This window comes from Trypanosoma brucei, chromosome 11 (assembly GCF_000210295.1).
Source record: "Trypanosoma brucei gambiense DAL972 chromosome 11, complete sequence".
Taxonomy (NCBI): Eukaryota; Euglenozoa; class Kinetoplastea; order Trypanosomatida; family Trypanosomatidae; genus Trypanosoma; species Trypanosoma brucei.
Genome location: NC_026744.1, coordinates 3,366,109 through 3,387,746, shown reverse-complemented (window position 1 = coordinate 3,387,746; position 21,638 = coordinate 3,366,109). Strand labels below are relative to the sequence as shown.

At 48.7% G+C, this 21,638-nt stretch overlaps 9 protein-coding genes across 9 annotated transcripts; 8 read left to right on the top strand and 1 right to left on the bottom strand.

Annotated features, from left to right (window-relative positions):
* Nucleotides 1-842: 842 nt before the first annotated feature.
* TbgDal_XI14280 (ribonucleoside-diphosphate reductase small chain) lies at nucleotides 843-1,856 on the top strand (the record flags this gene model as incomplete). Its single annotated transcript, XM_011782271.1, has 1 exon — nucleotides 843-1,856. One exon carries the CDS (start codon nucleotides 843-845, stop codon nucleotides 1,854-1,856), a length of 1,014 nt encoding a protein of 337 aa, XP_011780573.1.
* An 802-nt stretch (nucleotides 1,857-2,658) lies between these two features.
* TbgDal_XI14270 (ribonucleoside-diphosphate reductase small chain) lies at nucleotides 2,659-3,672 on the top strand (the record flags this gene model as incomplete). The annotated part of the gene is made up of 1 exon (XM_011782270.1): nucleotides 2,659-3,672. One exon carries the CDS (start codon nucleotides 2,659-2,661, stop codon nucleotides 3,670-3,672), a length of 1,014 nt encoding a protein of 337 aa, XP_011780572.1.
* Nucleotides 3,673-4,566: 894 nt separating this feature from the next.
* Nucleotides 4,567-10,062, top strand: TbgDal_XI14260 (ubiquitin ligase, putative; the record flags this gene model as incomplete). The annotated part of the gene is made up of 1 exon (XM_011782269.1): nucleotides 4,567-10,062. One exon carries the CDS (start codon nucleotides 4,567-4,569, stop codon nucleotides 10,060-10,062), a length of 5,496 nt encoding a protein of 1,831 aa, XP_011780571.1.
* A 1,608-nt stretch (nucleotides 10,063-11,670) lies between these two features.
* TbgDal_XI14250 (hypothetical protein, conserved) lies at nucleotides 11,671-12,453 on the top strand (the record flags this gene model as incomplete). The annotated part of the gene is made up of 1 exon (XM_011782268.1): nucleotides 11,671-12,453. The coding sequence occupies one exon, from the start codon at nucleotides 11,671-11,673 to the stop codon at nucleotides 12,451-12,453; it is 783 nt and encodes a 260-aa protein (XP_011780570.1).
* A 469-nt stretch (nucleotides 12,454-12,922) lies between these two features.
* On the top strand, nucleotides 12,923-13,756 carry TbgDal_XI14240 (CPSF 30 kDa subunit; the record flags this gene model as incomplete). The annotated part of the gene is made up of 1 exon (XM_011782267.1): nucleotides 12,923-13,756. The coding sequence occupies one exon, from the start codon at nucleotides 12,923-12,925 to the stop codon at nucleotides 13,754-13,756; it is 834 nt and encodes a 277-aa protein (XP_011780569.1).
* Nucleotides 13,757-14,073: 317 nt separating this feature from the next.
* TbgDal_XI14230 (hypothetical protein, conserved) lies at nucleotides 14,074-15,123 on the top strand (the record flags this gene model as incomplete). The annotated part of the gene is made up of 1 exon (XM_011782266.1): nucleotides 14,074-15,123. The coding sequence occupies one exon, from the start codon at nucleotides 14,074-14,076 to the stop codon at nucleotides 15,121-15,123; it is 1,050 nt and encodes a 349-aa protein (XP_011780568.1).
* Nucleotides 15,124-16,496: 1,373 nt separating this feature from the next.
* Nucleotides 16,497-16,949, top strand: TbgDal_XI14220 (T. brucei spp.-specific protein; the record flags this gene model as incomplete). Its single annotated transcript, XM_011782265.1, has 1 exon — nucleotides 16,497-16,949. One exon carries the CDS (start codon nucleotides 16,497-16,499, stop codon nucleotides 16,947-16,949), a length of 453 nt encoding a protein of 150 aa, XP_011780567.1.
* A 2,013-nt stretch (nucleotides 16,950-18,962) lies between these two features.
* TbgDal_XI14210 (hypothetical protein, conserved) lies at nucleotides 18,963-20,441 on the top strand (the record flags this gene model as incomplete). Its single annotated transcript, XM_011782264.1, has 1 exon — nucleotides 18,963-20,441. The coding sequence occupies one exon, from the start codon at nucleotides 18,963-18,965 to the stop codon at nucleotides 20,439-20,441; it is 1,479 nt and encodes a 492-aa protein (XP_011780566.1).
* Nucleotides 20,442-20,548: 107 nt separating this feature from the next.
* TbgDal_XI14200 (hypothetical protein, unlikely) lies at nucleotides 20,549-21,007 on the bottom strand (the record flags this gene model as incomplete). The annotated part of the gene is made up of 1 exon (XM_011782263.1): nucleotides 20,549-21,007. One exon carries the CDS (start codon nucleotides 21,005-21,007, stop codon nucleotides 20,549-20,551), a length of 459 nt encoding a protein of 152 aa, XP_011780565.1.
* Between the last annotated feature and the right edge of the window lie 631 nt (nucleotides 21,008-21,638).

Sequence of the window (21,638 nt, the reverse complement as noted above, 5' to 3'; positions counted from 1 at the left end):
TTCAAAAGGTTGTTAAAGTTTTTTTTTTGGAGGCAGTTTTTGGGGATTTTATCTTGGGGGGGCCCGTAATGAGGGGAACTTTAAAGTTTGGGGGCTGATGCCCTTTACCTTCATTGAGTTAGATATCTGTTACTCTGGTAAGGTCAGCGACTGCACCTCCTTGGAGTACTGGCTGTTGTTTTTAACAAATATCATAACAAGGAAATGAGCTTGTGGGCAGCAGCACGTATGCCTCCATACGCCTGCATGCAAACACATAGAATCGTACATAGGCATACACGGGAACCTGCGTGCGTACGGAAGTACGAACGTGGGTAAATCCGGAAATAGATATACACCTATGTAAATAGATATAGATGGGAGAGAATGTGTCCGCTTTAGTAGATGCCTTTCTTCTTGTCTTTTTACCTTTGGTGGACAATTGGTTTCAATATTAGTGCTTAGAGTGCCCTCACCTGACAAATATTTACACGCTATGCTTGATGGCAGTTTCTATGTGTGAGGGTGGTGAAAGGGAAATGTGTAAGAGGCATACCATTTTGCACTTTTGTACCTGTCAGGTTCCCATTGTTTTTCCTTTTGACTTGTTTTAGTTTTTCCATTTCGTAATGCCATAGTGGAGGGACGGTTGCAATTATTGCGACTACCCTTTTTGTGCTGATAGTTACACGATGGCAATGCATTGTGCGCGTTGGTTGGGATGTCCACTTCTTTCCACTGTTTCGCTACTACACTACTGAATATGCCTCTTGTGTGCAAGCTTTCTCTTCATTCATTCCATTAGCTGCTCTGTCGTATATTGAAAACACATCAAGAGAAGAAAAACAAGGACAGTGCTAACGATGCCACCCAAATCTCACAAGCGCTCGCGTAAGGAAGGGGAGGTGGAGGAGCCACTTCTGACAGAAAACCCCGACCGCTACGTTATCTTCCCCATCAAGTACCCTGACATATGGCAGAAGTACAAGGAGGCGGAGAGCAGCATCTGGACGGTGGAGGAAATCGATCTTGGGAATGACATGACAGATTGGGAGAAGCTGGACGACGGCGAGCGACACTTCATCAAACATGTGTTGGCTTTCTTCGCGGCAAGCGATGGCATTGTGCTGGAGAACCTTGCGGAACGGTTCATGTGCGAAGTGCAGGTACCTGAAGTTCGATGTTTCTATGGGTTCCAGATTGCTATGGAAAATATCCATTCTGAGACATACTCCGTGTTGATCGATACGTATGTTGTGGATCCCGACGAAAAGCAACGACTGCTACATGCCATAAGGACGATTCCGTGTATTGAGAAAAAGGCCAAATGGGCGATTGAATGGATTGGCAGTCAGACTTCGTTCCCTACGCGGCTCGTCGCGTTTGCGGCTGTCGAGGGCATATTTTTCTCTGGCTCGTTCTGCGCCATTTTTTGGTTAAAGAAGCGTGGCTTGATGCCCGGGCTCACCTTCAGCAACGAGCTGATTTCACGTGATGAGGGTCTGCACACTGACTTTGCTTGCCTATTATACGAGAAGTATATCGTAAACAAGCTGCCGAGGGATCGTGTGCTTGAAATTATATGCAATGCAGTATCAATTGAACGAGAGTTCATTTGCGATGCATTACCTGTCCGCTTAATTGGAATGAATTCTCAGCTGATGACTCAGTACATTGAGTTTGTCGCCGATCGGCTCCTGGTGTCCTTGGGGTACGACCGTCATTACAACTCGAAGAACCCATTTGACTTCATGGATATGATTTCTCTTCAGGGGAAAACTAACTTTTTCGAGAAGAAGGTTGGTGAGTATCAGAAGGCTGGTGTGATGAGTTCCGAAAGGTCGTCAAAGGTTTTCTCTCTGGACGCAGATTTCTAGGGGATGTTATCGTTGGTGCGTGCCCGTATGTGAGGGGAACTGTGAAGTATGGGGCTGATGCCCTTTACATTCATTGAGTTAGATATCTGTTACTCTGGTAAGGTCAGCGACTGCACCTCCTTGGAGTACTGGCTGTTGTTTTTAACAAATATCATAACAAGGAAATGAGCTTGTGGGCAGCAGCACGTATGCCTCCATACGCCTGCATGCAAACACATAGAATCGTACATAGGCATACACGGGAACCTGCGTGCGTACGGAAGTACGAACGTGGGTAAATCCGGAAATAGATATACACCTATGTAAATAGATATAGATGGGAGAGAATGTGTCCGCTTTAGTAGATGCCTTTCTTCTTGTCTTTTTACCTTTGGTGGACAATTGGTTTCAATATTAGTGCTTAGAGTGCCCTCACCTGACAAATATTTACACGCTATGCTTGATGGCAGTTTCTATGTGTGAGGGTGGTGAAAGGGAAATGTGTAAGAGGCATACCATTTTGCACTTTTGTACCTGTCAGGTTCCCATTGTTTTTCCTTTTGACTTGTTTTAGTTTTTCCATTTCGTAATGCCATAGTGGAGGGACGGTTGCAATTATTGCGACTACCCTTTTTGTGCTGATAGTTACACGATGGCAATGCATTGTGCGCGTTGGTTGGGATGTCCACTTCTTTCCACTGTTTCGCTACTACACTACTGAATATGCCTCTTGTGTGCAAGCTTTCTCTTCATTCATTCCATTAGCTGCTCTGTCGTATATTGAAAACACATCAAGAGAAGAAAAACAAGGACAGTGCTAACGATGCCACCCAAATCTCACAAATGCTCGCGTAAGGAAGGGGAGGTGGAGGAGCCACTTCTGACAGAAAACCCCGACCGCTACGTTATCTTCCCCATCAAGTACCCTGACATATGGCAGAAGTACAAGGAGGCGGAGAGCAGCATCTGGACGGTGGAGGAAATCGACCTTGGGAATGACATGACAGATTGGGAGAAGCTGGACGACGGCGAGCGACACTTCATCAAACATGTGTTGGCTTTCTTCGCGGCAAGCGATGGCATTGTGCTGGAGAACCTTGCGGAACGGTTCATGTGCGAAGTGCAGGTACCTGAAGTTCGATGTTTCTATGGGTTCCAGATTGCTATGGAAAATATCCATTCTGAGACATACTCCGTGTTGATCGATACGTATGTTGTGGATCCCGACGAAAAGCAACGACTGCTACATGCCATAAGGACGATTCCGTGTATTGAGAAAAAGGCCAAATGGGCGATTGAATGGATTGGCAGTCAGACTTCGTTCCCTACGCGGCTCGTCGCGTTTGCGGCTGTCGAGGGCATATTTTTCTCTGGCTCGTTCTGCGCCATTTTTTGGTTAAAGAAGCGTGGCTTGATGCCCGGGCTCACCTTCAGCAACGAGCTGATTTCACGTGATGAGGGTCTGCACACTGACTTTGCTTGCCTATTATACGAGAAGTATATCGTAAACAAGCTGCCGAGGGATCGTGTGCTTGAAATTATATGCAATGCAGTATCAATTGAACGAGAGTTCATTTGCGATGCATTACCTGTCCGCTTAATTGGAATGAATTCTCAGCTGATGACTCAGTACATTGAGTTTGTCGCCGATCGGCTCCTGGTGTCCTTGGGGTACGACCGTCATTACAACTCGAAGAACCCATTTGACTTCATGGATATGATTTCTCTTCAGGGGAAAACTAACTTTTTCGAGAAGAAGGTTGGTGAGTATCAGAAGGCTGGTGTGATGAGTTCCGAAAGGTCGTCAAAGGTTTTCTCTCTGGACGCAGATTTCTAGGGGATGTTATCGTTGGTGCGTGCCCGTATGTGAGGGGAACTGTGAAGTATGGGGCTGATGCCCTTTACATTCATTGAGTTAGATATCTGTTACTCTGGTAAGGTCAGCGACTGCACCTCCTTGGAGTACTGGCTGTTGTTTTTAACAAATATCATAACAAGGAAATGAGCTTGTGGGCAGCAGCACGTATGCCTCCATACGCCTGCATGCAAACACATAGAATCGTACATAGGCATACACGGGAACCTGCGTGCGTACGGAAGTACGAACGTGGGTAAATCCGGAAATAGATATACACCTATGTAAATAGATATAGATGGGAGAGAATGTGTCCGCTTTAGTAGATGCCTTTCTTCTTGTCTTTTTACCTTTGGTGGACAATTGGTTTCAATATTAGTGCTTAGAGTGCCCTCACCTGACAAATATTTACACGCTATGCTTGATGGCAGTTTCTATGTGTGAGGGTGGTGAAAGGGAAATGTGTAAGAGGCATACCATTTTGCACTTTTGTACCTGTCAGGTTCCCATTGTTTTTCCTTTTGACTTGTTTTAGTTTTTCCATTTCGTAATGCCATAGTGGAGGGACGGTTGCAATTATTGCGACTACCCTTTTTGTGCTGATAGTTACACGATGGCAATGCATTGTGCGCGTTGGTTGGGATGTCCACTTCTTTCCACTGTTTCGTTTCGTTATTTTAAGGTGGTTATGAGTTGTAGGGGGCTATTGGGTTCTGTTCACATATTTTTTCATTTTTTATTTTGTTTTCATTTTTGTTTTTTCTTCAAAACTTCTTTTTATATTATAATTTTTTGTTTTGTGTTCTGTACGTCTTTGTCCTTTTTTTTTGCTTTTTTAAAAAGGTTTTTTTTTAAAAAAATAAGTTTTGTGTAGCTATGGCGTTGTCAGGCTTTGCATCTGTGCAGAATCCGATGGATCCGAGGAAGTGGACCTCTGGAACCCTTTTGGAGTACCTGCAGCTTCATGAACTTTCCACTGGTATGGAGTGGGAAAGTCATACCGTTGGGAAGGAGGAACGTTTGCTGTTGGTGCGTGCAGTCAGGGATGATCTTGATCGTTTCTATCATATGGGTGGTGACGCGTCGGGGTTAGTGCCTCTGGAAAATGTTCTGGAAACTGATCCAAAAATTCTTCTGAAGTGCCGCGTTCCTCCAGGAGCTGCTACGTTGCTCAGGCAATACCCCCAAAAGCTGGGTGATACTGTCAACGCGGGACTTGAAATGTTGATGGAGGAGAGAACCAAATATAGTTCCCCTGCTGCATGGAAGTGCACCAGCAATGCTCTGCCAATGGTGGAGTGGTGGCTGGGCCTCACTGTTGATGAAGAAGGAGAAAAAATGATACGAGAGGAGACGGGGTTTCGTGTTTGCGGTCGTTCTTTTCAACCTGGGGAAATACTTGTGTTTTGCAAGGATTGCGCCTCAGATTGTTCGTGTGTGATGTGTAGTGACTGTTTCAAGAGTTCTCCATGCATTAATCATAATTATGTCGTGCGGCAGTGTTTGATTGGTGGGGGTATGTGTGACTGTGGTGACCCGTCTGCGTGGAAAACTGCTTCTTTTTGCACGCGACATAGGGGATTTCAGAGTTCGGCGGATCCTGCTGCCGATATGGACTGTACTAAGCGACAGTGGCTTGAGGTGTTGTCGCGTGGTCTTGTACTATACATTACGACGATTGTTGGCGCACAGGCGGAATACCAATGCAATAGTAACAGTAGTGATGATCAATTAGCAAGGATGCAGTGGTTTGATCGAGCACTTCGTCGGATAGCTGACATTGCACTGCTTCTTTCGACAAGTGGTGACGGACCCCGACGTGTGCTGTGCCATAGCCTTATGGAGAAGGCGCTCGTATCCCGGCGTGTTGAGTGCGTAGCGGATGGAAAAAGGCTGGAGGAGATGCGTCACCTTTCTTGCATGGAAGAATTATTTTTATATGGGTTTGAAATCCCCAAGTTATCCCGTTTTTCCATTTGGGAACGCTCTATTCTTTGGTTATTCAACAACACCCTCTGTGACCCGCTGATCCGCGTCCCCTTTGCGGAGCTTCTTTTAAAGTACGGGGAACGAGGCGCCACGAGGAGGGAGTTACATGTTGCAACGCTCAGCGTTCAGGTCTTTACATCCAGTGATGTTGTGGACAGCCTTTTACTGCGGGAGCCACATCCAAAGTGGGAAAGTGTGCTCAAGGGAGAAACAATTCTTCATCGGCTTATCTCTTGCCTGTTGTATTGCAGTTGTGAGACCATGAATGTGAGAAACGCTTCCCCACAAGAGGTCTCGAGGGCAGTCAGGTGTTGTAGGTGGATGACAGAAGTGTTGTGTGTGACACAGAACACTTGTGCAATCGTTGTGTCGCGCCAACTTTATCGCGGCTGGTGCAGGTTACTCACGATTAATGGGAGTGCTAGTATGGTGTTTCGAAGGACATCAGTGGGCGAGTCAGACGGGGGCAGTGTGGAAACGGACTGTGCTATGAATATAGAGTTAGAGCTGCAGCAAATGTTTCACCGTATAGCGAATATGGCCCGCGACGTAGCGGTGTCGTTGCACGCGGGCGAGTTGTTAATTCCGCCCCGCCTGTTGGAAAGTCTTTCGTCTTCCTCGTGGTGTAGTGCATTGGACCCCGCTGTTGAGAGCAGCAAGCGTCGTGACATGCTTGAAGGGTTTTCCGTACAGGGTGGATCAGCACTGTTGGTCGGAGGCGGTGGGGTTGGGTGTAGCGTAACTTGTCGAGAGTACATGCGTGAGCTAATGAGAGAGTGTATGGTGGCCATTAACGCCCTTCTCCAAGAAAAGCGGGGCGGGTTTTCCCCAAAGGAAGTAATTTCTGTGGACGCAGATGGGAAGCCACTACTGGAACGATATGACTTGCTAGATAAAAAATCACCTAATCCAACATCGTTTGTGCTTCCGCACATGCGATTCTTCGCAGAAATAGTGAAGTCGTGGATGAAGGTACAAAAGCGAATTGAAGAAAGCGGGGCGGGAGTTGAACAGGGGTCATTCGTCTCTCTTCTTTCGGAGTTGTTTGCGGAAACAGAAGCGAGGGCAGATTATTGGATTGATGAGCTTCTCATGCCATTGGTCCTGCTCTGCCAACATGAGCAAGGTCTTTGGCATGGTGAGCGCTTTGAGTTGTCAAGGCGTTGCGAGTGTTACGTTGCTTGCAGTACACTCATGATCGAAGCAGACGTGTGCATGATGCAACTGCTTATGCTTTTGGTCCCCACAGAGACGTTTGCAGCTCAGTTGCTGAATCGGTTCATGTTCTCTAAGGAGAATCGTGCGTTGGGTTACACCGGCTTTTTGAGGCTTGTCCTCACACTTTGTGTACAGGACTGCAGTTTACTAATTAATAATAAGGCTGATTTAGTCTTCGCATTGAAACGGCGGTTACTGCACGTCATTGCAGGGGACCGCGGTCACTCCCTTGACGACCTGGAGAGGGTAGCCAGTGAGTTGGAACATGCTTTACCCGGCATCAACCTTGATGAATTGCTTCCATTAATTTTTAGAGAAGTGACCACGACAGTGAAAAGCCGGAAGAGGGCGGTGGTTCAGTTCAAGGATGTTTGCACGTGGCGGTCGTACATAAACCTTTATCATCCATCACTTCGGGACCACCATTTACCTGATATGTGCGATCTCTACGACCGTTTAGTGCGGAGGAAGCGGATGGGAACCGACAGTGGGGGGGAGGGAGACTCTAACGATGCACCGGCGGTGTTCCCTCCACCTAACATACGATGGGTTGAAGTGGCTGAGCGGCCTGAGGAAGGGTCGTGGGAGGCTCGTCGTGCCGCCGTATTCCGTGACAAGGTGTTTCTACTGCTACAAGATCCTTGTGTGCTTAGCGTTGCCATACGTGCAGTTCACGGATACATGTTTGACGGGCTGGAGGGCTGTTCGGGGTCTGAGGGGACGGTAAGTATTATTACGTTGGCGCATGCCATCTCTTTGCTGTACCTTGCAATGAGGGCATGCACAATCATTGGCGCTGGTGCGTCAGGTGGATCTGCTGCTACTGTGGTGGATTGGGATGCGGTTGGTGAGTTTCATAAAAAAAATTCATCCCCACCAATACACGCTCCGCAACAACTCAACCAGCTGCTCGGTGTGGAAGGTCTTCTCAACGCGAGGAACCTTAAGGAAGCCCTTGAAGTTCCTGTGGAAGCGGATTTAGTTTTTGGGGCGGGCCGTTCACCGGTGTCGACAGCGTCCGCGACTACAACAGTGGACGCGCTACGCAAACTACGCACCCGTTTCCGGGAGGTAACGAAGGATATATTTGGTATTGTTGGAATGGTAGAGTTTATACTTCAAGGCATGAGTGAACCTTCCCTTTCGGTTGGGGCAGACAAGCCAGCGGTTGGGGAGTCGCAGCGTGGAGAGGGTGAGTGCTGCCGACCGGACGTCAAGGGGAAGCAGTCAGCGCTTTTGAAGCGTATGAAAGCGATTAACGCGAAGAAAAGTTTTGCCATGCTCTCTGATCCTTCGAGGTTTGGCTTTTATGCAACACAAGACGCACCTGCACCGGGTGTGAAACCTTCTGTGTGTGAAGGTGGCAGCCATTCTTCGGTGGCCAACCCAATACTGCAGCGTATCCGAAGCATGGATTGTTGCATATGCCGGGATCATGCGAGGGGATCGCTTGCTCTTTTCGGAAACGTTTCTGTGTCTGATGTGCTTGACCGCCTTCGATTTGACGACACAGGGGTCGACTCCCACCAGCAACAACCTCAAAAGCGCAAGTTAAGCACTCATTTTTACCTCTGTGGACATGCCGCCCACATGCGTTGTGTGAAGAGGATATTTGGTCGAATGGCCTCCACTGTGCAAAACACGCCAGACATGGACCGGTTGCCTGCAGCGGTTACTCGCAACGATTTCAGCTGTCCAATGTGCCTCATGGTTTGCACAACGCTCTGCCCGTGCCCCGTGCCACCTGCGAATGTGGCGACGGGAGAGGCATCTTCCCTGTTTGAGATGGTACGGGAGAGTTCGTTACGTGCTGTCAGCTCTGACGAGGCCGCCCGAGGTGCACTGCAGAGTTTGTGGTGTGACATTTCTAGCGTAGCTGTTACCAATTCTTCCTGTGATGGCAGCGGGAATGAATCGCGGAGTGTGCGGAAGCAACCGCGGGACGAAAATAAGAACATTCGAGAGGTTGTCGAGGTTGCTCGAAGTGTTCGTGCGCAAATGTGCGTAGCGCTCGAGTGGGTGAAGGTTGGAGGTGCTGTGCTGTACAATGAGCTGCTCGCCCTCCTCTCCCTCATGATATCACTGGAGCCAATATTACTTGAAGGGACTATTTCCCATGCTTGTGCGGAACTTTCCTGTCACGATGTTGATGATAATTTTTGCGTACTTATTCTAAATGCACTACTGCATCCCTCAGACGCGGCAGAGTACGTGGCTCAGTACACGACACTCTTACTGCATTCGAGTGATTTCTCTGCCCTCACCTCGGGACCCGTCGACGATGATGGTCAAGGCGCTCACAGTGGACTTCTTATGTCTGTATGGCGTGAGTTGGGGTGCCTTACGCTTCTCAAGGCGTTGCTGACCGACAATACACCATCTGAGGTGGCACAGATCGGTGACGATAAGGTTGTATTCATTCCGTTTCAGTCGGAAGAGCTTGCGACGTTGGAGGGTCAGAGCCAAGCTGTTTTCACCATGTTGTGCTATTTGTTGCAGAAACCGCTTCAAAACTGCGAGTGGGGACATACAAAAGCCTCGGAGGCCTTGGTCTCGCTAATTCACAAAGCGGTCTCGGATGGGAATGAGAAGATGATCAAAGGAACCACGCTTAGTTTACTGCACCGTTGCCGCGACGTGTCTCTTCTTGATGACGCGCCTCGTTTCAAACCGTTGGGTGTTGTGTATGAAGGGGCCTTATTGTGGAAGCGGTTCTTAATGAATCGTGTGTTGCACCTTCCTGATGCCCACGCCCAATTACTCCTCAGCCTCAACCCCAATGAACCTTGTAGCATGTGTGGCGATACAGAAGGGAATCGTCTCCTGTGCTGCTTCTGTGGCAAACTCTTTTGCTTGAGACCATCACAAAGGCCACCGGAGCTTTACATTCATGCCCTCACGTGTGGCAGTGGCCTTGGTGTTTACATGAGTCCCGAAGACAATCGTATACACGTGCTCGAAACTAGAAGGTCTCAAGTTGTTGTTCTAGCGGGTCCTTACGCCGACGAGTATGGTCGACCTGCAGTGCGTGGCTACACCTCGCGCCAGTTAACCCTTAATGACGACTTGGCGCATTTTTTGCTTTCCTTGTGGATTCGGTCGAGGTGGAATGTGGAGTTTACTGTGGTCAGTGAAATGAAGCGGCGGGACCTTCGACTCCTTTAAAAACGTGCTGGAATGTGCCAATGCCGGTACGGGCACATAAACGATGAGGAAGGGAGATGTATACGCGTGTATGTATGTGTGTGTGTGTGCGTCGTTGTTGTTGTTGATGTGTGTATGCTTAATTTACGTGTCGTATCGAATGTGTTATTGGCTTTTGAATGTTTCATATCATTATTTGCCGTGGCGGGACGCGATTAGGGTATTTAGTGGTGGATCGGAGAGACTCGCCCCAGAAAAGAGTCGGCAAAATGACAAACGGATGAGGCTGCATTGAGCCATTCCGCATGGAGGTATCACAATGCAGCGCAACAGCAACGTTATAAATGCGCAATCATGCGCAAATGTATACGCTATTTTATACACCGTATGTGCTGTGTGCCGCCTCCTTGATGTGTAGGGGTAACCGTGGGGAACTGTATGGGTCGTTGGCGGGTGGTGTTTTGCCTCTCACCATAAAGTTTGTGTTCGTTCATTACTGCATTTTCTTTCGCCTCTGAAAGCGAATTTTGAATACTTGAAGTTGATGAAGGGGAGGAGTGCAAACAAATAAGTGATTAGTCATACTAATGATGGATGTGATAACAGTGGTTGCAGACGCTGCCGCAGCATACTCGGCTCGTATTCCACCTTATTTTCTCCATCACTTTTTTCAATAGTTTGTAGAAAGAGTGCAGAGATGTGTCGGTGAGATAGTGACGTTAACTGCAATTGTGCCTATCGTGTCTGCACATGTGTTTATATTTACCTTCCCGAACACATATGATTTGGAAGGAGCGAGAGAGGGGGGCTTTTATTATGCTCCTCCCCTAAAAAAGAAAGGTGCCAATTGCTACCCCACCAGCGTTCGCTCTTCCCTACATCTGACTTTAAGGTACACGTCTGAACAGATAGTGGGCAAATCCATAGCGGTAGAACACCCCTCTCGCAACTTGGTCACACCTAATTAACTTTTGCCACTATGGCCTCCAAAGCGTTCGATATTTATATGTCCGAATGCCATCTTTTATCCCGGTTTCGCCCAAATCATTTAATCGTCCTCCTCTTTCTTTCTCACTCTTCCTCTTGCGTGTTTCTCTTTTAATTTTCTTTTCAAAGCCAGATTTAGTCGGGCATATATATATATATATATATTAGTTTATTCACTTTGCCTTTCCTATCGACACTTTCCATAGACTCTTGCTCTACCTTTACGCTTTTTTGACGAACTCCTGCGGTTGTGGGGGGGGGGGTGACCTCAGGTGTGCTGGTACCAGTTTCTTTTTACTCGGACTCGTCTACGTCAAGCATAGGTAATCGCAGCACCGTGAAGGAAAATCTGAAAGTGAGTGGTCGCCGTTTTTGACAGCTTACTGCATTAAGGACGTAGTGACGAACATATTTAGTGTGGCCTAGCGGAGGTAAGAGAAGGAGTGAAGGCTGGCGTTCTTGCCTTGTGTAGAGGACGACCGGCTGCGGCCACGGCACCACGATCCACATGCAAACGTTCTGGCCACCGCCAGGCGCCTAGTGTTTCTGCACGGCAATGTTGACAGCGCATACAAATTGATCGAGCGGCACACATTAGCGGCTTCGTCGGTTGCGGTGCAGCGTGACTGGCAAGAGGCCTCCATGACAATTTTGTCTTTGCACGGCCGCAACGGTGCCGACGCCCAGAAATGGTTTGAAAGTGGCCTTTTGCCATTCCCAGGTGGTCAGAAGTCCTTCGAGATGGTATCAGTTATGCCCGCATTGGTGTACCACCACTGTATGTTGTATTGGGCGAAGCTGGGCTGTGCAGCGCTACTGCAGGAGGGGTCTGTCGAAATGACGGGAAAGGCGGGGAGTGAGACGCTGATGTTTGTCGTGAGGAACATATGTTGTATCCGGATTGCGGAGTCGCCGCGATGTTTGCCAAATTGGCGGTTGCTGGATAGGGTGTTGGATGAGTTGTTGAAGCGGTTAGATTTTGTTGCAAACTGCGAGGATGGCGTCTGGTCTTTCGCCAGCACGACAATGAGACGCATGCAGTGTTACCTCCGATCAAACATCATACGATACCTCGAGGTCCGAGACCGCCCACTTGAGGGTCAGTGTGGGCTGCTTCGTTATCGAGGTGCATTTGATTGTGCAATAAACGGCGTTAACAGCAGTGGTGCTTCCGGCATGGGCGGTTGCCAAACGACAGATGAGGTGCATGTTGAAGTGTTGTCTGCGGAGACTCTCCGCAGCGCAGTTCAGGTGATGTGCGGATGTGATGGGGTGAAAGTCCCTTGCGGGGATTCATCCGGTGGGGTTAAGGACGGTGCCGATGCTCTTGCGGATTTGGAGCTGGAGGAATTTTTCTGCCGCTATTTCCTTTGCAGTGCTCCGGCAGCGTTTGATCAACCCACTAAACCGACTGTAAGGGAATGATTTTTATCGTCGTGCATTCTTAAAAAGAACAGAGGGCTTGTGGAGTTCGGTTGTGTGCTTCCGGCATCGTTTAAGTGGTTGTAGAGGGTGCTTCTGCTATTATCTGGCTTTTTCGCTCTTTTTTTAATTCGCTTCCTGTTTGCCCGCTACCACGGCTGGCCGCTGTTTGTGAACTCACTTCTCTGGAACTGCAAAGAGTTGCGCAGCGGAGGCTCGAACAACCTCCGTTAATTTCTCACATTCCCACCTCTAAACTCGCTGTTGCTTATTTCTCCATCTCTTTCGCATGTGGCTGCTGTTGAGTGGACAGTGCGCGTGGACTGTGCATTGTTTCTTCCTTCAACCCTTTCCTCTTTTCCACCTGAGCGAAAGTAGTAGTTTGTAGCAGAGGGTAAAGGGTGGAAGCAGCAGGAGGGGGTACCACTTGATTATCCCCTGCATCACCCTTATTCAGTTACGGTGGTTCGTCATGTTTACTGACAACGCTGCCCACACGTCACTTGCCTTCGAGGATACCCTTCCAGTCGAGGCCCCCGCTACGGCGAAGCGGTCTGAAATTTGTCAGCCGTTCCAACATGGCAAGTGTCGAAACGGTGCGGCGTGCCCTGAGCGGCATGTTCTCTCCCAATTTAAGTCCATGCGTTTGGAGGTCTGCAAGCATTGGCTTCGCGGCGCCTGCGTGAACGGTGAAAATTGTGTATATTTGCATGAATACGACGATCGTTATGTCCCTGCTTGTGCCTTTTATCAGCGTCTCGGTGAATGTTCCAATCCGGAGTGTCCATTCCAGCACGTCGTGCAGGTGGAGCGGCAGCCGGAATGCGCCGCTTACCGCCGAGGTTTTTGTCCATTAGGTCCCAAGTGCCGGCTGCGGCACGTCTTCCGCCCACCGTGTGTCTTTTACCTCACAGGATTTTGTCCGTTGGGGCCGAAGTGTGCTTCGGGCCACCCCGTACAGCAGCTTTACAACCGTAATGACGTTAGTGAGCGGCTGCGGCAGCGGATGCTGATCGAGCGGGCAGACGATCCATCTTTCAACAAAAATGCCACATGTTACCGTTGCTTTGATCCGGGGCATCTGTCACCTAACTGTCCGGGTATGCAAAGTGGTTTGCTCCGGCGGTTGCTGATGGCTCTCCAGGAACCTGGAGAACAGTTGTACTTCCAGAGCGATGGACGTGCCGCGCGGAAGTGCTGCTTTTTCTGTGGAGAAGAGGGGCATGAGGTCCGTGACTGCCCCAAGAAGCAGAAACCCCAACAATGGGGAGGCCACCGTCGTGGTGATGCAACGGGAAGGCAGTAAGCTTTGGGAAATGGGTTCTCGCCCGTACGTGAAGGCACACGTCGCATCCACGAACTGCGTCTGTATGCATCATTTTATTGCAACAGGTTCATGCAGGCACAGATACGAAGGTTCTTTCAGTTCATGTCGGGAGTAAAGATCGCGCCCCCTTCTCTGCTACCACGTGCAGCGGTCTTCCCGCGTTTTCGTCTGCAGGTTACTCTGATGCTCTCTGTCAGTCGATTTTCCTGTTACTTTTATTTCTGTTACCTTTTTTTTCTTGTTTGTTTTTGCTCTTCTCTCCATCAACAGACTCCCCTCACTATTTTTTTTTTTTGATGAGACGCACCTGCTGTGTTTACCGTCGGGTACTGCGTCGACATTGGGCCAATACCACCGTTACCGAGGGCCCTTCACAATTGTCATCAATGCAATCCGCTGTTTCACTGAGTGGCGGCATGTATGGGGAGGCGAGCTCGCTTGCCATGCAATTGCTGCGCAGGCATCGGCAGCAACAACATGAGCGTGCGCACGATTCCACACACTCATATAATCATGAGCCCGCTGTGAGTCCATTGTCTGGTTATGGCAAAACTGCTGTGATTCAGAGGCTGGCGCGGTTAACTAATGTGGAAGACGTTGGGACGGAGGCGCTTTTGAGGGCAACAGATGATGAATGGGAGAGTCGCATAGCTTTGGAGCGTGCCCCTACCAGACTTGGGGCACTGCGACGGTTGCAGTCCAGCGCATCGGGAAAATCGGTTTCGCGTCGTCGCAGCCGGGCCACCCGCAGCCTTGCGGGAAAAGAGGAGGATATTGGAGATGATAGATCATTGGTGGGGTTTGACAGCGTGCCCAGGCGATATGACGCCGTAGTTCCGAGCGGTAATGTACCCGACGCAGTCTCTGCAGCGGCTGCTTCTAAAAGTTGGAAAATGAACCTTGTGTCGAATCTAACTCGTAGCGGTACCCTTCGCGGGGTTACGGCATGGAATGAGCGATGTGAGCGCCAACATGAGTGGCAGCGGGTGCGGGAATTTATGTTTTCCGGTCGTGGGGATTCCACTAGGGTCGATTTACGTTGCCAACCAGAACATTCAAGGAGGGACAACTCTGAGAGTGCGGTGTTGTGTCCCAGTACCAAAGGGTTTTATACATCTCTTGCATTCCACCGCTACTGCCGCAGCTTCGGAAGCGGTAAAATTTCTTCTGAAGCCTTTATGATTGATCCGGCGCTGTATTATGTGCTGGGGAATTTGAACACGACTGCTGACGAGTCTCTGGAGGAGGTTCATAAAAAGGCGGAGGAGCTGCATCACCGCTACAACAACGAGTGCCACATGCGGACCGACACCGTAAAAGAAAATACGGGTTTGTGTCGTGTGTGAAGCTTCATCAGAATGTTGGTTCGATGATATGAGTCTAGTTTCTACTGCACATTTCTCCATTAGGTTAAAAACATTCTCGTCGTTTTTTTTTTAATTTTTTGGGCATGCTGCACCACTGTGGAGTTTAAATGCTCACCCACCCATATGCTTGTTGCTGGAGCGACGATGGATTTTGCGGCGGGTGAAACCCATGCGCGCACATAGAGTTTTTTTTTTGAGCGCAAAACACATAGAGAAAAAATGAATGTCCAACTGTTGTTGAGTGAGAGAGAGAGAGACGTGCTTCCTGCTGGTCAAATAAAGCCGAATCAAATGGAAGGGGAGGAAATAAAAAAGAAGTGAAGATGTGGGGAATGAATTACGAGGTGCCGTAACCGACCATATACTTATTTATATATTCTTGTTTGCTTGCATGACAAGGACGTCACCGAACCCAGGGTTGTGCTATGCGGTGCTTTCTTTTTGTTTTCTCTACCTTCCACAAATTACTCTCTCTCTCCGTGTGTGTGTGTGTGTGTGTGCTGTTATTATTTGTGATTCCACTCTTTTCCAGCACTTCTGCAGGATCCCGTCTTGCTACCTTCTCATTCCTAACTGCTTCACTTCTTTGGTTTTGTTTTATTTCGTAATCCTTCATTTATAAGGCTTGCTCTTTTTCTTTTTTTTTTGCATTAGTTCAGCAGCGCCTGTACTGCGTTTCAGTGGCAGAGGGAAGTTGCTGCCACTGAAACGCACCCCGTCAAAGACGCGTAATTATAAACAAAAGGAAGGAAAACGAAATAAAAACGAAACCAAAGAAGTGCGCGTGCGGGAAATAATAATAAAAAAAAGAAGGCAGTGAAACTCACTATAAGTTTGTTGTAAAGTTTTTCATTCCCCCAACCATCATCTTTTTTTTTCTTTCTGTCGTACAGGCGTCTGTAGATTTCAAGGGTTAATACAAATAGTAATTTCAATCTTTCAAAAAAAAAAAGGTGGAAAGAAAGGGGAAATAACCAATTAAAAAGGCAAAGGGAAGGAAAGAAGGGGGCGGGGACGTGGCTCAAGTAGCACTCCGAAGCGTTTTTTTTTTCCCCCCGGGTTGGGATATTTCCCCTTGTGGAAGAGCGTTTCTGTTTTTATTTTTATTATTAGTTTTAGTTCCTCCGTTTCGTCTGTTCATACGCTATAGAATATTTATTGGCTCGTGTGAAGGCATCGCTTCGTGTGACTGGAGCTTCTAGGGTTTGGAAGGTGGTGGTGGTGGTGGTGGTGGTGGTGGCTCATTTAAGCGAGGAGTTGCAAGCTTCTTTTTTTTTTTTCCTTCCTCAATTTCAATTTTGTTTACTTTGCTTGAGGTTGCTGTGTCTGGTTTTAGTGTGTGCAATTCCACAATGAGCTGCCTTCATGGTGGCGGGACTCCGTTGCGGGTGGCATTTCCCTCCCCGTGCATGGCGGAGTTTGATCGGATTCGCACTTCTATGGATCGTGTGGAGAATTTGTTGAATGAATCAATGACTCTCCTTTGCGGTTACCGGTCGGTGCGGCTTGCGTGGGGTGAAACAAATTCAGTTAGTGGATTTAATGGCGGGAACTCGCCTTCTCCAACGGGTACCACTTCATTAAAGGGGTTTAGTGCGACATCAGGGAAAAGTAGTCATCACCGCTCGACCTCATCGGCGGTTTCGGGTCCCAAACCCAAAGCGGGGAGGCCTTCGAATGCAGCTTTTGATATTGTGGACGACCGCATGAATATTTCGCTCACCGCCTTGCGCAACCGCATCCGAGCGGAGTTGAATGATTACTGCCGCTTCGGTCTCGCCGCTTGTTGCCACAAACCGGGTTAATATACGCCTCGCTTCTGAGGTTACAATAAAGGTACATGCCATCGGAATTCTAAGGGTTGTGTTTTGGATTGAACTAATGTTTACCGTCAGGTCGATATCCGTATGTGCATAAAATTCGTAATGTACGCAGATGTACCTTCCTACTTCGTTTCGTGCTGTGTTGTTTACTTTATTTTTATAATTTTTCTTTTTTCTGCTTCTTTGGTGCGTTTTTTTGATTATAGTGCTGAGTGTTTTTTTTTTTTTGTTACCATCTCTTGTGTTCCTCTTATTTCACAAGTTGCGGCACAAGTGTGGGGGCAGCGTTGCCACGTTGCGTGTTAAAAAATAATATGGCCTCAACTGCGACCTCACCACCGCAGTCATATTATGACTACCTGATGTAGGTGTGAGCATTTTGCAACCATCGTGTTAAGAATGTGCGGCCCCTGCTGCAGGTTTGTGACGTGCAATTTGCGTTTTTTTTTCCCGTCAGTTTCCTCTTGTAAAATGTTAACCGCATTGTGTGTTTCGTGTGCATTCCATTTTTAATGGCGTGTTTGTGTTTATGTATTTAAAATATATTCATGCCTAGAAGTGCCTGCGTGTTTTTGTTTGGCCCCCAACTGCCTTTATGACGATTTAAGTGTTCACATGAATTTGCATGATCCCATTACGCTTGTGGCCTTGAGTGCAAATTCTTGCTGCCTTTCCAACCACTTCAGCGGGTTAACCCCCTCCAAAGAATAATCTTTTTTTTTTTTTTAAAAAGAAGAACCAAACAAATCAAAAAGTTGAAGGCATTGTTTACATATTTACTTATTTTTTTTTAAAAAAATTAACTTGTCACCTATAGGAAGGGGGGAAAAAAAGAAGAAAAAAAGGGAACAGGAAGGAGGAAAGAAGGAGGCAAGGGCAAACCTTTCTTTCACCTAACAGTGGCTGTAGCATCACGAGTAATTGGTATTTTCATATTCAAAAGAAAACAAGAGAAGATAAATAAAGGGAGGAAAAGCAATAGAACATAGAGGCAACGGCGGGGAATCAGTGAGGGGGCGGTGCCACTCGCTCTTCCTGCCATCCACCAGTAACGCCGTCAGCGGTGTACAAAAGAAAAAAGGGAATATATATATATATAAATATATTATAAGGGGAATATTTGGTACGAACACTTGACCTGCTGTTTGGAGTCCACGAAAATTCAACCGGATACGAAAGCTGCACGCAGACCCGTAAAGGGGACGAACGAGGGTGGGCACGTAGAGAGTTCCATTGAATTGGAGAGAGATAATTGACTGGTTGAAGTGCCAGGCCGGGGACGGGGAGAAAGGAAAGAGGGAGCGTATATTTTGTTTTTACCACCGCATTAGTTGGAAGCAAGTGGGCCCTCGACTTGGTGCTTGCTGTGCTTCAACCCTTTTGTTGCGTTCGTTTCGTCATTTTCACAGTTATTTATTGTTATTATTATCATTACTGTTGCCGTAGGTTTTGTACCCTTTACCCTACCTGTCACACCCACAAAGCAGCATCAAAAATAAACGCTCGGCGGAATTTGAAGTTTGAGTGTGCGTACGTGTAAAGGTAAAGTGAAGGGGCACTCAGCAGTTTCTTTTCCTGCAGCGAGAGGGCGCGGGAGAGAATTATCGGCAAAGTATAGAAAAGAAAATTTTGTTCGGTTTGTTGTGTGTCGGACCTGTTGAAACTCACGGTTGTGGTCTCAGTAAGCGTACGGGAGATTAACACCTAAGTGGTGCCGTATATATATAAATATATATTTCCTTTCGTGGTCTACCTCCGTGATCCTTGGAACTCACTGTTGCTCCGTGAGCACATTTGGCGGGAAGTCAGAAATCGAGGACTGGACAGCAAAAGAAAAAAGAAGATAAGGAAAAACAGAAAGGAAATCGTGTAGCGTAACGCTGGGAGGTGGACTTCATCAAGAGTGTATTGCACTTGCAACACGCATCTGTGTACTCTCGTTTGTGTATATTTACCTATAATTAGTTGACTGCATATACGTGGGGGGGGGGCATCATGTGTGGTGATTCCTTTGATACTTCTCCGTCCACGGGCAGTAGCCACCCGCTTGAAGTGGCGGGTCGGGTTGAGGGAAGGGACCTCAATGAACTCGGTGGGCCCATGGCGCGCTTGGAGGAATTGTTGGAACAAGGGCATGACCTCCTTCACGGCGGCAGTATTGCGAAGGTACCCACGGCGACTCCATTCTACGAACCCGCCATGTCCGGAGGGATGGATCAGAGTTCAGTTTTGCAACAGTCTCACGAAAAATTACAGGAGCTCTTTGAAATGGCAAGTGGGTTGGGGCGCAGTCGCACCCATGATGTCAAACGTAACAAGCCAACCGTGGGGAAGAATAGCGGTGCAGCTGGTCGTAACCGGCTGCTGGCGCGCGGAAATGTGGGAAATAGAGCCACCCCTTCGAGGGGATTGTTGAACAAGAATGCAAGGGGAGATGTGGACGATCGGGAGGATGTGTCCCTTGAGGACTTATGGAAACGCGTTCGGCGGGAGTTGGAGGAATATCGTAACAACAAGGGGCCATTCAAGGAGAGCGCCCCTCGTAGGCCTGTTTGGAACCCACGGCGCAAAGCCTTGTCACAACCGAGAATGCCAACAGCACTCTACAAACCAAAAAACTCCTTTTCAACGAGGCCAACGAACCGTGGGCGCAGCTTGTGGAGCCGCGCAGCCAAGCCACGAAGCACGACCGCCCCCCCTGCACCCAAAGTTTCTCGGGGGAATGTTGTTAGACGTAGTGTTGCTGCCTCACGGCGCCAAGATGGAAGCGGACCGTGGGAAAGGCTGTATGCTCTCGCGTCCGCGCATCAGGCAAAGCGAAAGATGATGGAAACGGAAATGAATGCGCGCAGAGGTGGCGGTCGTAGCCAGACGTCTGTCCAGCAGCGGTTTGGCATGCTTCGTATGAAGAGCGCTGCCCCCATGGGGTATCGCGGTGTTTCTGCTGCCAGTGGTGTCGGGAGCTCCTACCGACAAGTGTCCCCTCCATTAGGGCGTGTGGCATCTCGGAGCCGTGGGTGGAGCGCTCCAGCTCGACCAGCAACAAAAAGAGAGCGGTACAACTCCCTCGCCACGGGGCCGGCGTGGACTTCCGCAATGAGGGCAACCAACACGTTGGGAGTGGGTAAATCCCCTGGAAACCGCAGACACACGTCAAGCGCGCTTTCCGGTAGCCTGACCAACTGTGGTTCAAAGGGGCGTAGCGTGGGAGGTTTGAGGAAAACAGGTACCGGGCTGCGGGACGGGGTTGGAAACCTGCGCCGGCGCGCAACCGAACTATCGCTGGGATCGTCGCCCCCAGAGTTTCAAGGTACGAGGTCGCCGAACTGCAAGCCCGGGTTTGAGTTGTTGAGAGGTCGGTCGCCCAGACCCCATCCAAATGGGACGTCTGCTCAAACGGGTTCGCCTACTCCCAAGTTCGTTAAACCAATAAATATGGATCGTATTCTTCTGGGCTTCTCCCCACGGATGTAAATATGCGCCCTGCTGGAAACGCCGTGAGGCTGATGAAAGGTGTAACACATACATGTGGAGGAGTCATGACGAAACGATGTTGTATCAGAGGCAGGGGGTGTGGCCCTCTATATTTCTTCCCCCTCCCCCCTCTGGGGGAGTTTTTTTAAAGATTTCCCAAACTGTGCCGTTACAGGCGGAGGGTGCCTCACTAGTCTGTCTTTTCCCTCCCTTTGGAAACACCAGCAGTTCTGACAGGGACGTCTTTCATGTAAGCTTCTGCGCGGGCCCCCGCTTCCTTCGTCTGAAGCAAGGAAATAAGCTTTGTACACACCATTATTTCCCCATTTTTCTCCACGTTCCCCCTGTGCTAGCATCAGTGAGGAAAGGGAAGGAAAAATGTGATATATAAGGTCAAATCCACCTGCATAATGTGACTTCCCCCTCCCAACGAGACTCGAATCACATCGGCAGGTTTGGCGGATGTGTGGCCGAATCCCACCACCGGCTTCTGATCGCTTCGCGCCATCTGTTTCGACGGAGAGCAGTGAAATTCCGAGAGGGGATCTGGACAAGACGGGTTTCATGAAATGACACGAAGGGGACTGAAAGAAGCGGTCCGTTGGTTTCGAGAAGAGTGTCGCGCAGTTTCTCAGCTATCGTTAATTCAACGCCATGTTAAGTTTGCCGGGCTGCAGCTGTTGATAAAATAACCTTCGAGCGGAACGTCCCACCATCCATTTTCCAAACCGCCTTTTCGGGTTCTTAGAAGGCGGTGTGCCGGCGGCGGAGTTATTCCATCAACATGAGTGTTGCGGCTTGCTGGCACGGATCGGATGGCACTAATAAGATAAGATTACGCGAAACAGAGAGACAGAGTTACCCCTGACGTCACGCGTATCGGCGCTCCAGTTGTACTGTCTTTTTTTTTTTTTTTGACATAATACGGGCGTTTAAAGAAGACAGGGGATGTGAAACTGTGCTGTTGTTGTTCTGCGTTCCCATTCCCGACACGAAAACATTTCCTGAGAGTGTCACACGCAATCCGCAATAACGGGTGATGTTTAGCGGACGGACGCGGTCTTTCTCCACCCTTGTATTTCATACCGTCTCAACACGGCGTTTTTTTATTTTTGCAAGGACGTTTCCTCCCTTTTCCCACGGACTAAACGGGCGCTTTGGGGCGGTGATTGGTGACAGGAGAAGAAAATTCTTCGC